Below are 15565 nucleotides of genomic sequence, written 5' to 3'. Positions count from 1 at the left end.
GAACAAGTCTGAGAATTGAGATTTAGCATTTTTGCCTTGTGGTTTTCTTCCCAACTGTAAATGCTTAATTTATATACACACTGACATAAATATACATACGCATTCCTATAGTTTATCAGACTGGCCTGAATATTCATTGCATAATGCTCAATACCTATTTAAAATGTATTGTTTAAATGTATTGTTCAGAAGTGACTTCAAATAGAGAGTACAGATTTCAAACTTTCTTTTTGTGTCAGTAATGCCTCTCACTGTCTTCACATTCCCTTCAGTACGGACATTTACAGACTGTCACTAGCCAGTAACCAACATGTTAATATTTCTCTTCAAATTTTTCACATAAACAGCACCAGTAGCACTGTTCTGTACCGTTCGCATGACAGTACAGGGCTTGGTAGAACTATCGATTCAGCTGTAGGTGTCAGGTAAACAAATGCCATAAATTTTTCATTTATTGTCATCTATGAAAACTTCATGATCTTTTTTTTCATGTTGCTTGAGCTCTGGCAATGTCTGGTGCAGGTTGTGTCATGACTGTTTCATAACAGGCTTTTACGTGACCTGCTATTCCATTTTGACAATCAGTGATTAGAAATAGCTGTTCCTTTAGATTTACAAACCATTAATATAAACAGTTTGGAAGATGGTTCAAAGGGCTTCATCATGTCATTGTGAAAAGAGCAGATTTCTTGACTTTAAAGTTACAAAGGACAATCACATCTGTAGAGATTTGTTACAAAGGACAATCACATCTGTAGAGATTTGAGACTCAGGGAAAAAAAAGGAAAGTTGACTTTTGATTAGGGTGAAAGTCAGATGCTACTACGCGAAACATCTTAGGATTAGTGAACACAGAACACCCCTGTCAACTCAATAGGCATCCTGAAACTATACTGTCATCAGCCAGAAGGATTAATCCTGATCAACTGTCCTGGTAGTGCCACCAAGATACTTTTCTGACAGTCAGATGAGGCTCTTAACAACTTACACCATCTGCATTGTTATTACAATGCTATACATTAATTCATGGCGATATGGTCATGTTTATTCCTGGAAGAGACACTGAAATCCTTCCATGCATCCCTCAGTTCCCACAGCTCTAAGAGAGTGACAGAAGGTTGCTTTTGCTACAGACCATTCACACTGGGCTGCAAATATGTCTGAGGAGCCACCTGTACTAGGAACAATGAACTGGCCCTAACTTATTTTGAAAAAGGAGTTAGATGAAAGGCAATCTCTTTCAGACACTGGCAAGATTTTACCATCAGATTAGGAAACATCTTATCATCTAGGACATATCTGCCAACGGGTCACATAAAATAAAATGTATTAGACAAAGGAATTCTGCCAGATTTGCAGTCTCAGAGTCTGCCTGGAAACCTCAGCTAGTCACAGGCTGCCAACGCTAGACAGACACAGTGAAACTAGATAGGTCTTTATTAATACCATGACAGGGTGTGTGCCCAGACAGAGTGAAGTTTCTCATGCCTCCAACTTTGTCCCCTGGTAGCAGGTCTTTGATGTCATGGAGATCAGAGTCACTCATGAACTGCAGAACTGAGGAGGAAGAAAATGAGATATCTGGGATGCAATGGCAGAAGGAGTATTTCTCTAGTGTAAGCTTTCCACCAAGGCTGGAAAGACATGCAGAGGCGGCTCATGAATGGAACAGTGCCCGTGAAGCATCCCACAGCTGGACAGTGATTTTAGGGGAGGTCACTGCCACGGGATTTGCAGGCAAACGGTAAGCTGAGGGCTGCCAGCATGGAGTCCCCCAGGAAGGACATGATGCGGTGAGGATGCAGACCAGACAATGAGGAAACTACGCAGTCAAAGAAACACTATAGCTACAGAGTGCCACTCCTCAGTGATGCAGTTGAAATGGTGGACTGAAATGGAGCAGGCCACACCATCTGCCTGGATAATCATCTACTCAGTATATGTCTCAAGACTCCGCTGCCCCCCTGCATAGTGTAACGTTGAAAAACTCCCCTGTCCTCAAATAATAAAACATATGAATGCTCAGTGAGTGAATATGTATGTGAACTATTATTTGGAAATAGGAACTATTGTCTTAAGTTCTGTTTTGCTTAATTATTCATTATTTACTACTTTAATTATGTATGAAAAACCTCAAGTATGTCTGAACGTTCTTTAGGCAATACAGACTCTAAGGCACGCAAAGAAAGTTATATAGTGAGGCGTCTCGTCCTTCCATTAGTCATAAGAGAAACATAAATTACAATTCAGCATATAATTCTCTGCTTCTTCGCACAATGATTTAAAGTCGATTGAATACAATTACTTCATACTCAGCATATTTACTGCTGTATAAAACTTTCTCTCTCCTATAAAGAAGAGGCATCCAGGCACTTTTCTGAACAACAGTATTGTTAAACATTTTTTGATGAGGCTTTTTTTGAAAACATGTTTTACCTTTCAGTTGTTTACGAATTACTTTGGCAGTGGTTTGGGAAAGCACTTAATATGTGCTAATGCTCTTCCTTGAACAGGGACTTTGCTTAACAGCTTTTCTGAGCAGAATCTCATTCTGTTTATCTGCCCATTTATCTGAATTCAAAGTAAGGATTATTTCAGTATCTCAAAACATTCTGAAACCAAGCTACACAAGAGTAGCATATAGCTTACTTCCCACGTCTCTCCATCTGCAACATCTATGCTTCTGTGGTGGTGCAGCCCACTCCCTACTCCTGGACCGCTCAGTGGTTGGTGCAATTCTTCTCCTTTTTCTGGACCATACTTCGGCCTAGGATGAGCCAGGTGTGGACTGCAAAAGGCAGCGAACCAGAGCATTATGACACCCCCTTAACATACCAGGTTCCTGCTTCCCACACCTGGGCTACACACCAACCTACATGAGTTGGAGGTGAATTTCAAAAGGCACCTCCTTAACGTATCAGGTCCCTGCTTCCCCTGTCACTTGACCTGTTACATCTGTACCTGGATTGCGGTCCAGAAAGGGTGATGCCAGAAACCCCAGAATCAGCAAGTTCAAGGCTTGCGTGACTGGTGGAAAATACCAGAATATTTCACCATCTGAGTTGGGCTGAAATGGAAAAGTACCTGACTAAAGACAATAATCTTAGACCCTATAAATAGCGATTTCAAGTGAGACCCTTTGAGCTTTCCTGGATCGCAGCTGGCTGTGACCAGCATCTCACCTGAGCTTGAGCTGGGACACCTCCCAGATACCAACTCCGTGGATTGTCTGCTGACAAAGCCAACAGAAAGTCGAGGCAAAGCTCCTTCCTTGAGTCTCAATTATCTCCTGATGCATTGTAAATATTTACTCTAAATTCGAGAAGGAAATTTTACCTATAGGCTAGCCTCTTTTATTCACATCTCTACCTATCTAGGTGTTTGAATACACATATTTTCCTTCATGAGTGTGGATATCTATATTTCACTGGATGCAAATATTTCTGTCTGCACACTTTATGTTTTATACATATGTGTAAATATATATATATTTTGATTTAGGGCACCTTGTAGTAAGTTAGTGTGAATCTTGGCATCTTCAAATCTGTAATTAAGTTGCTATTTTAATTATAATACATCCTACCAAATCATCTTGTTAATCTTTAAATTGGTTAATCATCAAGTACTGCTAAAATTTAACCTTTGGTTTACTTCATACCATTAATAAATCTTGAATTGTCGGAATTGCTGCTAAATCATAACCATGTTAAAACATTCCATCTGTGATAGCATCCTAAAACATCTCTACCCCATCCTTGCTTGCCACACTTGCTGGACAAGACACAGCACGTGCTGTAGTCACACAGGAACTATATATGTTCTTTCTTTACTGACTAGACAATAGACAGGTTAAGTGGTTGGTCAGCTGGCATCTACGGTCCAGTAAGCAAGCCTTACGTAGCTGAACCTTGCTTTTCAACTTGCAGACCCTACCAACAGCTTGGTGACTGTAAGAGGTCATTTTTCACATTTCTGTTGAGAGAACATAATATCTGTGAAATCTTTTGCTCTGTCATCGAACTCATGTTGGCCAACGGGTTCACGGTTCTTTACGACGCCTGGCAGACAATGTGACCACAGAAACTTTGTTTCCTTAGGAAGCCCAAAGGGAAAAAACAAAAGCATAGATATCAAATTTATGAATATTTGTACAAAATTAAAAACTTAAAATGTCATGAATGCTACCAAATTAATTTTATATGACTTACTCACACTAATGTTACTAAATTTTTCAGTATTTGATCAGGTCTGGTAATGCTTTAGTCATCAAATCACAGAGAGGTTTGCAGGATGCAGTTTGCGACGCCTTTTCACAGTGTTACTTTCCTTTAGTCTGCTGCTTGTCATTGCTAGAGCTGAGCAGTGTACTTATTCTTGTCGATGTTGGTGATTGCATGAGGAAGCAGTTAAGATTTTAATATTAGCTGCGGTAGAGCTCTGTGCATAAAGATGAGCCTTAATCACTTTTGAATTAGTTCACTTCTCCTGTCAGCAAATATTCTCCTCCTTTGATGCTCTCAGACTACTCTACTCACTGTTGTAGACTAAAATTCTTCAGTTTCTATGGATGCCCACAGTACTCTTCATTGCATTACTTTATTCAGCAAAATGCCAACAGCAATATCTTCTCGAAAAAGAGAGAAAAAACGCTGAAGAACAAGCTAATAATTTTGTATGTTTGAAGAAGAATCTGTTAATTTCACATAAACCATCAAAAAGAAAGGGCCACTAGAAGAAAGTAAACTCAGTATTCTCAAAGAAAATAAAATTCTAACTCCTCAGCTACTGTAAAATATTGTAGCTAACAGAATAGGTCTGGATTTACAATAGCTGAAGATATTGTTCTATATTCTTAAAAAAGATACAACAACTGAAGAAAACAATTTGTATATTTATAAAGAGGTCTATCACTTCATCCAATGTGTATACCAAAAACATTAAAATAGTATGTATGAAGAGATTACATATAAAAGGTAGTATGAACATGGAATAAATATGTTTTATAGGTTTATTATAGATCTAAATCTTTCATATTAGACACACATCAAAAGAGAAAAATTGTTTTAAACCAATATGTTTGGATTTCTGGTAATGTACTCCTTGTACACATTAAGATTTGTTGTCATGTCATGCATACAATCTTGGATCTTTTATATGAACATGCATAAACCTGCAACACCATGCAATAAGTAATGTCCATTTCAGTATAATTAAGATTGAAAGGAAAGATCGCAACAGTGAGTTTACTGTTTGGTGGAAGAGCTAGGAAAAAAAAAGCAATATAAAGGCAACTATTTATTACTTTTGGCAAATACGGCAAAAGCAAAACTATAAATTGTTTACTAATAGCTGGCTAACAATAAAAATAAAAAGGTCACTAATCCTTTTATCTGAGAACTTTGATGTGATTTATAAATATTAATAAAGCCTCTGCAATGTTCTGAAGCTTTAGTTCTACAGTTTCCTTTTCTGAGGTTAGATACTCTAGCTTTCTCTGTATCGCTTCTTACTTACGACTAAAAGTAACTCACAAAAAATATTTATTGTGCTCTCAATAATTTCCATCAACTGAAACTCCATTAATTTTCATCCATATTTCATATGACCTTATCTTTTTCTCTCTTTTGCTTCTAAATATATATTTACCATGCTTATGATTTTATATAACGACAAAGTTTGTTAGCCTACAAAAATGGTTTTATCTTTATAACTACATTTTATAGATGCTTCTATTTCATTTATTACAATGCTTTCCGCTGCAAAGCTGTCTCTTTATATCCAAATAAACTGACAGATATTCTGGAAATCTGGTCTTAAATTCTCTGAAGCCCTTCCAACAGCAGTTTTAGTAATGTAAGAATTATTATAGGGAACACAAGCAGCCTACACTAGAGTTTACTGTCAGTATGCCACAAATTATTAAAACATTGGTCTTTTCCCTGTTTTGAGTAAACTGCAGTGAAAATCTCTATCGCTAAACTAGGAACAGAGAACAGCAAAAGACATTTTTTTAAAAGCCCACCACTTAAATACACATCACAAGCTGTGTTCACACAGCTGTTAGCTAGTTTAAAAACAAACCATATCTTTGGTGACCTCCACCTGTGCGTGCTTAGTGACTTACACCTAGTACCATGTAGCAAAACATCTTAAAATAAGTATACACAGGGGTAGTTTCTAGCACCACATTTTTTTAATTTAATTAGAAAGGAAAAGAGAGATGCAGGTTCTAAAAACAATACACAGCCTAAGAGCTTAAGGCAATTCTCAGTACAAGGCATCTATCATTAGACATCTTATATAATCAGCTCTTCTCTTACGATCATCACAGGAACCATGAGTGAGCAGTTTTCATGCTTTTTCTAATCCATTTTCATGAATATTATTAGTATTACCATTGTCATTATAATCATAATCACCACAGCAAGCTGTTAAGTTTTGTATGCCCAAAGGCAAACAAGTCATTACTTACTCATCAACCAAACTACTTGTCCCAGATACACAGGTAAGCAGATTTTTGCTAGGCTGATCAATGAAAGAACCCAGGGCCTTCCTACAAGATGAACATAACAGATCCTCCTGAACATTAGCACTTTTACTAAATACTTTCTCTACTCGAAACTGTAGTTTTGCCAGTTCGGTTCCTGTTCTACATTAAACACTTCAGCTACAGTTGCAATGTCACTGCGCAGTAGGTGAAAAACATTTCTGGAACAAATGTCAGCAAGGGATAATTTTGAAATAACCTTCTTATCTACAGTAACACAAGCCAGAAGAGAACGCTGCTATATAAGTTTCTTTGTTGGAAACCTATGATGCTGTTTCCTGGCATAGTAAGTATTTGTAAAGATGGAAGAGGAAAAAGTTGCAAAAATAAACAAAAATATAGAGCTCTTTTAGTTTCCCGTGTTTCTCCTAAAGGTCAGCCTTGGACATGAATTTTAACTGAAATGGGGAGAAGAAAAAGCTCAAAACAACAATGTAAAGTGGACAATTAAAGGAACAAAAAAATCTATAAGGATAGCTCACCTAAGGAAATGTCTCATACAGATATTGAAATACCTGACAGGAAAGTGTTCTGTATTAGTACTATGAAACGCGGATACTAAAGTAAGTGAGTTCACTTTCATGTCACCTTTGAATTGAGAAATTGCAACAGATAATCTCTGTTTTTTTACTCTTTCAAAACGGAATCATAAGGAAAGACTTGGAAAAGCACCAGACGCAGAGTCGAGTTGTGATGAACCACTGATACAGTTAGTCCCAGGTAGTTAAAGCTGGCACTTAACTTTAAACAGGAAGATATGTTTTTGTGCCCTGTGTATTGGGGTCGAGGGCCACCTGCCAAAAGCATTTAGTGCTCTCATCAGCAGAGGCTGGTAGTCCTCACCAAAAGCACTTAAAAAGATCTGCAAAACATCCTAATTTGCTTTCCCAGGCTTCCAAGAAACAAAATGATCCCCCTAATAAGTGCATAGATGACAGGGGCACAGTAACAGCCGTGCAGTGCTGGGACTTACCATCTTGGTCTGTGGTAACTGTGATAGCTGTGAACTGCTTGGGAGAGAAACTCAGCTCTGAGACACCATTCGTGGCTTCTATTTCGAAGGTGTAGTTCACGTGCGACACAAAGTCAAGCACCGTCACAGAGGAGTTGATGAGACCTGTGTGCCTGGGGATGAAACGGATACCTCCTCCACAAATCTCACACTGGCTGGTGTCTGACCCACATTTCTTACAGATGACACTGTAAGTGAGATCTTTTCTTCCTCCAGTATCACTCGGGGGGCTCCATTCCAACATGAGAGCTGTTTCGTTAATGTTAAAAATGACATTCCTTGGAGCAGAAGGTGGCCCTGCAGAGAAGGAGGGAAAAGCCTGTTAAGCTGCAGCTGCCTACTTTAGAGGAAAAAAAAAAATAAAAGAAAAAAATATATTACTCTTCAGGCAACTGTTTGCAAATAGAAGCTAAAATTGTTATGATACAATAACAAATTCAATGGAAAAATTAAAAATATCTAAATACTTACAATTCTTGAAATAACACAATACTTTCAATACTTGAAAATTAAGCAGGAACAATAAAAGGTGAGATCATAAAAAGTTGAGTAATCTAAATAAATTAGAATTAATTCAGAAATCATTTAAGGCAACATAAAAATGACTTGGGATTGTCAAACCTGGACTTGATAACACACATTTGCACTAAATATCTCTTGATCTTGTGGGATACTGTGGTAGAGCTTTAACCACAAAATTTATTTCCTTATTTTATGACTAGTAATGTAGGTTTTTCTGATACTTACAATCTTTGATGTTTTATAAGAGTTAAATTGAATAATAAATAAATGACTGCTTTGGAATAACTACGAGATGAAAAATTGTTTGTATTAGTTCTGCAGTGCCAGATATTTTTTCTATCCTTCACTGCTTATCCCCAGGGATTTCTTTGCTGCTGTTCATTAACAGTTAGGTGGCAACAGGCCAAGACTATCAGGCACAAGAAACAGTTTACAAGTGTTTTCTTTCCCACCTGGCACCTCATCAGCATCAATATACCAGTGAAGACATCAACCTTGCAAACTAAAGATCTAGAAGGATGGCCTCAAAGCAGTTGAAAAAATAATTCTTGAAGTCTGTGGGGAGGGATGCGTTTAAAGACAGCAGCAGCAGGCAGAGTACAGGGAAGCTCTCAGCTAGCGAGCAGGTGTAAAGCGCTCTGTGTGTTGTCAGATGAACCACGAGTGACCATTTCCCACGGATCCTACAACAGCCAAGGTATGGCTAACAAGTTTTAAGCTGTTATGCTGACTTACTGTGTAGGATCAAATCATCTGAGGCTTTATATATCGACTTCCACAGTCTGATGGAAAAACTTTACCACCAAATGATTTTTCAGATAGGAATTAGTGAAGAGGTGAAGGAAAGGCAGAAATTGTTAAAGGAGGACTAAATAATCTTATTTCCATTTCTTATTATATTCTTCTTCCACTTGACATACTTCAAACCAAGCACTTTGAGACACATGGGCTTGAAAACCAATTTGTATATAGATCCAAAATACGCCCATAAAAATTACATAAGAAATTACGTAAGATTTGGCCAAACACAAGGCCTTATACTCCAGGTTTTGATAGACAAAAAATGACTGTGGTAAACTCAGCTGGCAATCTCTTGGGGTTTTTTGAGCTGAAAGAGTTGAACAAGCGTTCCCAGCTCTCAACATTAACCCACAGTGCCCACAGATTGTTTAGCCAATGGTTAGCAGAACTTTGAAAACTTTCAGCTTGCTTTGCAGCTTTTCATGATTTATACAACCTGCCAGCAGAACTTAACTGTAAAGTTTTGATTGAGACACTGCTCAAACTTTGAGTTTTTCATTACTTCAGGGCCTCTCAAGCAGACTGAAAGGCTATATGAAACATTTGCAAATGACATCAGCTAATTCTTATGCAGAGTGCACTTCACCCAACAAATTGAGTGGCACAGTAAATCTGGGAGAGTCAGATAATTAAAATATCGTAATGTCCTTTATAAAAACTTTAAGACAATGAGAGAAGAGCTACAAACAAACATAAATATTGATCAACACTCTTGAAATTTCATTTTAACAACTTGTAACATGAGGGCAAGACCTTGTGCCCAAAAGACAGTCAGATAAGTTGTTACAACTTTGCATTCAGAAGGAAAAAAAAGCCAAAGCTCCTCCTAACATTTCATATGTAAATCTGGATCTCAAATCTCAGCCAAAAAAAAAAAAATTAAAAATACGCTACTTTTTTTAATCATTCAATTCCATTATTTCTTTTTTTCCTTATGATCTGCAATTACTACAGCACTGATACACTGATTCCATTTTCAAACTTTTAGCTATTTATTTGACTGAAGAAAATGGAGTGATTTAGAAAATGAAGCCCATGACTGATTCTGAAATATGCACCTACGACTGAAATAAATAAATTTATTCAAGTTATTAATTCTTGAAGATGACTCTGAATACTAAAATGGACTATACTTTAATAGAAAATATTACTATATCTTACACCTTACTAATAACCTATATGGTAGTAAAGATCCATACAGTTGTACTTACACACAGCAGCAAGAATGAATACTAACTCTATTGAAGGAAAGATGCAATAGTAGTTGCAGAAAAAAAGTCACCATTCACCGACATTTGTAATTTTGTGTAATTTGTAATTGCTTATGTGGCATAAATGTGAGTATAGAAGCTGAAATGCTTATAAAGTTTGTAAAGAGAAAAACAGGTTGTATGGTGTGAGAGGGACAGTTTGAACTAATAAATGTTAGGTTTTTACGTGACTGTAGCTGAACACTTGAGTTGGTTTTTTCTTTCTGGCTTTTATTTGTAACTTTAAATAATTGAGACTATGTTTTCATTGAAATGACTTTTGCCCTAAAGTAAAGGATGAGTTAGCTGTTGGATTTCAAACACTTGATAATTAAAATACTCAGATGTGTTAAATCGCTTTGCATTATTTTAGTGGAAAGTTTAAAATATTTTGAATGTGTGAGTATTTATTTGTATATCTATCTGTGCCGAGTTCATAGTCACCAGCCAAAAATCCTCAGACAGCAACAATCATCTATTTTTCAGTGTATCAAGGAATCATTTAGCTGAACAGTATGTGGCTCATTTGTACTGAAGATCAGTATTTCTGGAACCTGTCAGATGAAAAATATTTTTGTAATTTCCAATATTTATGGTCACAGGGAATATTTTTAATATTTCCTTCCTGGTCTTTGACTGTGACTTTGTGATAAGTCTAACACTGAAGCATTTGCAATACTGTAATAGGTAAGTATTTATAATTTCAATTAACAAGGGCTAATTATATTGATACATCATTTTCCAATGTTGTGGAAAACAGAGACAAGGTACAGCCTTAAAGAAGCTGATGCAGTCCGAAAGCCCCTACAACCTTAGAGTGTCTCAGATTTACAAATCTCTAAACTTCCGATTAAACTATGGTGAGCTTGATGGTTCCAGCTGCTCTGGAAAACAGTCCTGAAATCAGAATAAGCTAAAAGCAGCACAGATTACTTCAGCTTCAGCTCTTATTATTTATGTGCACAAGACAGGAATAATTATGTTTCCTCTAAAAACATGCAGTGAGAATTAAATGACTGGTCTTAACAAATTCCCACTGTTAAAACCAATATGGAGTTTTAGGAATATGGAGGATGAGCCTTAATGGCACTTAAATATGTCCATAACTTTAAGCGGATCAGTAATCCCCTTGAAATAATTGGTAATACTCATGCACTTAAAACCAAGCATGTGTGTAATTGCTCGAAGGATTGGAGCCGATGTTTTAAAACTGGCTTAAATTTGATCTTACATAAACTATAGATATTATGACAATGGGTCATCATAGCTCGGGCTTTTTTTACGTTACTTCATCAACTTCGGCAGGCCAAAACAGGAATTAATGTGAATCTGGGCAAACGGAGAGTTTTGTCTGGCTTTGTCAATTTTCTATCAGATTTTTGTTATACTATATGTAGATAGCATAAGCAGAATAACCAATACAGTAGATAAAATACACTTTTTTAAAAATTTATTTTTATTTGTACTAGAGTGTGAAGGTTGTTATATTCATGATTCAGGACTTACTCCTCAATTGTAAGAGAATACATGAATTATTGTATGTTCACATTTCAGTGAATAGGGAGAACATTATCAATTATGTTAGGGATGTCTGAAAGTATATGACTGTCCGCCTGCAAATACTGAAAAAACCTCAGACACCCTTCATACTCAAGGCTCCTCATGCCAATTTGCATGATGATAAAATAGCTTTTTAATTGCTGTTAAATTATGCCAGTTAAACTGTGATTTCATGCAAATATTAAGCTGTAATGACATGCAGTGAATCATTTACTAAGATTTAGAACTTGGAACAAAGAGAGACAATTAATTCTAATCCTCAGATTCAGCTAAATTATGTGTCACTGGGCTCTTATGAATGTGGCCTGATTGCTTTGTTATCATTTATAAATTATACAAAGATTATTTGACACATTGGAAAAACTTGGCAGCAATAACCATTCTGCAAACATCTGTGCGCAAACCTCTCAGGGATTTCCTTATATTGATTTTTAAGGAAAAAAGTATATTGGTGAAAAGGATGGATCCTTTCCTTACGGTAAAATTCATGACTTTGGATTTTATGCAAAAGAGTAAAACATAGTTCAGATGGATGAGCATTAAAAAAAATGCAGCTCTTCTGCCTCTTGGATAAAACACAGCCCGAGTGTGAGCAATGTCTTTTGCTTCATTTACAAATTATAACGTTAAAAAGTATTTCTACACTCTGTGGAGGAGATGCATTGATGTCTTAAGATGACTTCCAAGAGAAATAGAGCCGAGTTTACGCCTCATGCAGTGCTTCGCACCTCGTTTTGCTTTGCATATCCTCTCTCTCTGTGAAGGCGAAATGCATTTTGCTCTTTATGGAAGGAAAGAGGAGCAAATCTAAAGATGCAGAAGTCTAGTGGGGGTAATGCCGTATTTTAAACACTACAGAGTGCTGACTGTGTGCAAAACTGTTGGGTTTTAAGTGAGAACTGTCCATTACCAAGTACTGGACTCTTAGAAGTGTGTGTTATTTGACTACTGAATTTAGAATCATAGAATCATAGAATGGTTAGGGTTGGAAGGGACCTTAAAGATCATCTAGGTCCAACCCCCCTGCCATGGGCAGGGAAACCCTCCACTACACCAGGTTGCCCAAAGCCTCATCCAACCTGGCCTTGAACACTTCCAGGGATGGGGCATCTACAACTTCTCTGGGCAACCTATTCCAGTGCCTCACCACCCTCAGAGGGAAAAATTTCAATGGAAGGGCAAAAATCAATCATCATCTTCTGAGATACCCAGAGTCAGCATCTGGCTATGCCTCTTGAGTTCATAATTGCTTTTGGATATACATATGTACATGTAGCATGGATAAGTAGAACCACTTGATGTAGAATGATGTATTACATTTTTTTCCTTTACAGAATCACTTCTTTTTCTGTGAGGCAGGCAGGAGGAATGGAAGCCAGTGACTGCAAACCAATACTCCAAGTCGGAGTAAAATGCTAAATTGCAAACAAGTATACATATAAAAATAACAAAAGGGGCAGTAAAATCAAAGGATTCAAGCATGTTGCTTGATTTTGCTGCTGGAATACAGCGTTGACTCTTAAAAATAGAGGATACAGTTTGTGGCAGAGGTTATTGAACAGAGCACAAGTTTGTTGGGTTCAAAATCGTTTAAGCATAACATGAAAAGAGATGCGTTCATTCTCAGGCACCCAGTATAAGCCTGCTTGCCTTTGACCTTGGAAAGAAGGATCAATTTATCCAATTACATTATAGTGGGAAATGTTAGAGTTTACGTACAGAGTAATCAGACAAGGGATTAGGTATGATGCTAGTTGTTGCTCTCTGTGTATGCAGAGAGATCACTGATAGAGTACTCACATATGGCAAAGAAATACAATAAGGAGAGAGAGTAGCAGCAAAAGATTGATAACAAGTGCCAATCAAATGGAAAAAGGCTAGGAGAAAGAGATTAACAATATATCCTAATGTAATTTTCTTTCGTCTTATTAAAATCAGAATTCTATTATGCTTTTCTGCAAAGTGCACACTCTTCTTTTACAAAATACAGTTATATGAAATAAAAATGGGAACTTTACAATTTCAGAAAAGCATACAGTATGCACTTTTACAGAATTAATGAAATTAGATTTGAAGCTTGTCTTGAAAAAAGTAGATGCCTGAAGCTAAAGTCTTAAATTCATAGTCTTCTAAATCAAGATCCTTATTTTCCATAATGCTGCATATGCAAGTTTTCCAGTACTGAGGAAAAATTCTGGACTGAGGAATAGTGTCTAATAGTATTCTACAGAAATGAAAAGACAGAGAGAATAAAATATCTACCTGTCTTAGGCATATTGCTTTGCAGGACTTGGGAAAGCAAAAAAAAAAAAAAGGTATGAATACAATTGCTTCAAAATGTTTGAACAGGAAGAAATTTGTAAAGAGAACCTACTACTCATTCTGTGTTTGATTCAGGAACAACTCTCATTTTAAAAATCACAAGAAAAATTGGTAATTTCTTATCTCACATCTCACATGTCAGGATACAAATTTGCAAATGAACATCAAAAATGCAGATCTGCCAAAGTGGTTATGTAGAAAAGCCATTTTCTTACTGCACAGCCTTTTCTCTCTATTTAGTCAAATCGGCTTTTTTTTTTTTTTTTTTTCTAACTTTTCAACTCCTTTTATTACAGTAAAGCATGATGGTTTGGAAGGAACAATTTAAATTCTACTCTCTCTCATATCTGTATCTTTGTTTATTAAATTTAAATTAGCCACATCTGCACAGATCCACCGAAGGCAGTGAGGCTGTATTTATGACAGAAACATAATTTTAATAACTGAGAGCATAATTTGAAAGCAATGGGGCTAAAGATATCACTCAGGGAATAATTTGGCCTGCAGACTCTTCATTACTGATGATGTGCAAGAAGATAAGAACGCAGTCTGCCTGTCAAGAGTCTTAGCATCATTTGCAGAGCTGACAAATAGTGAAACAATCATCATCACAGGTGTAAGTTGAATACATCTGCTGTTGCAGTCAATGAAGTACCGATACTTTGCCATCTAGGCTGAATGAGAGGCAATGAATGGTGGCACTGAACCAAGAGAAAGGCAGAAACTAGAATGTGGTTCACTATCTACCTTATTTCTTACTTCTCACAAGTTGTGGTGAGAGGGGGCACTGGTACCACTGTTGTGGTTGATTTCTTCCCTGCCTCCACTCACTTGGTTGCTTTGGCTGACATCCTCAGCACGAGTGGTGAGGTCTGGCAGCAAGTCTTCCCTGACAGTTGTCGTCCAAAGCAGATCTCAGCATCTCACTTTGTTGGGAAAGCACTGAGGTGTTGTAGGTAGCTGCTCCCTGGTGCCACAGGGCTCTCATGCTCCTCCCTACCTTATCAATACTAACGGGTAGCAGAGCTTAAAATTGTGCCCTGGAAGATAATTATGGAAACATAATACCATGTATGAGTAATTTTTTCAGAGAAAAACTCTTTTGGAGATGAAAAATCAATGACTTATAAATAACATGGAACCACATCTGCATAATGCATGAGTGAAACCATCTTTCTAAGCATGAAACTGTCAAGAGTGCCTGGGATGTGTGTTAGTTCTGTGGGTAAGTTTTAATGGCCTGTCCTCAGGGCGCTCATTTGAGTGGAATCATTTGTAATCACCATTTTCCTGTGGGAAGTCTGCAACAATATAGTCTACTCCCTCACGTATTTCGTGCAAAAAGATAGGCCTATGTGTCTTGCTCCAGAGTGAGCTGACAGTAGATTGCGTGTGTTGGATTGGGATGCCTCTCTGAACCTTATGGCACCTAAAGTAGCTGGAGGCTGGGACTTACCCTTCTCCTCTGAAAATCCTATGGTTAGACTAGACAACTTTCTGCTAAGTGCCTTGGATCTGAGGAATGCCATTTTTAGTGCCCATCACTCCCAC

At 37.2% G+C, this 15565-nt stretch overlaps 1 protein-coding gene across 2 annotated transcripts in view; it reads right to left on the bottom strand.

Moving 5' to 3' along the window:
- EPHA6 (EPH receptor A6) overlaps positions 1 to 15565 on the bottom strand; it is a 524483-nt gene that overhangs the window by 238405 nt on the left and 270513 nt on the right. For both annotated transcript variants that reach the window (XM_086629497.1, XM_086629571.1), the window contains exon 5: positions 7521 to 7856. In XM_086629497.1, the coding sequence (XP_086485623.1) occupies positions 7521 to 7856 (336 nt within the window). The remainder of the gene's footprint in view (positions 1 to 7520; positions 7857 to 15565) is intronic.

The sequence above is a fragment of the Tauraco erythrolophus genome, chromosome 1 (genome assembly GCF_009769465.1).
Source record: "Tauraco erythrolophus isolate bTauEry1 chromosome 1, bTauEry1.pri, whole genome shotgun sequence".
Taxonomy (NCBI): Eukaryota; Metazoa; Chordata; class Aves; order Musophagiformes; family Musophagidae; genus Tauraco; species Tauraco erythrolophus.
The sequence above is the reverse complement of the archived record's forward strand: the minus strand, read 5'-3'. Positions and strand labels throughout refer to the sequence as shown.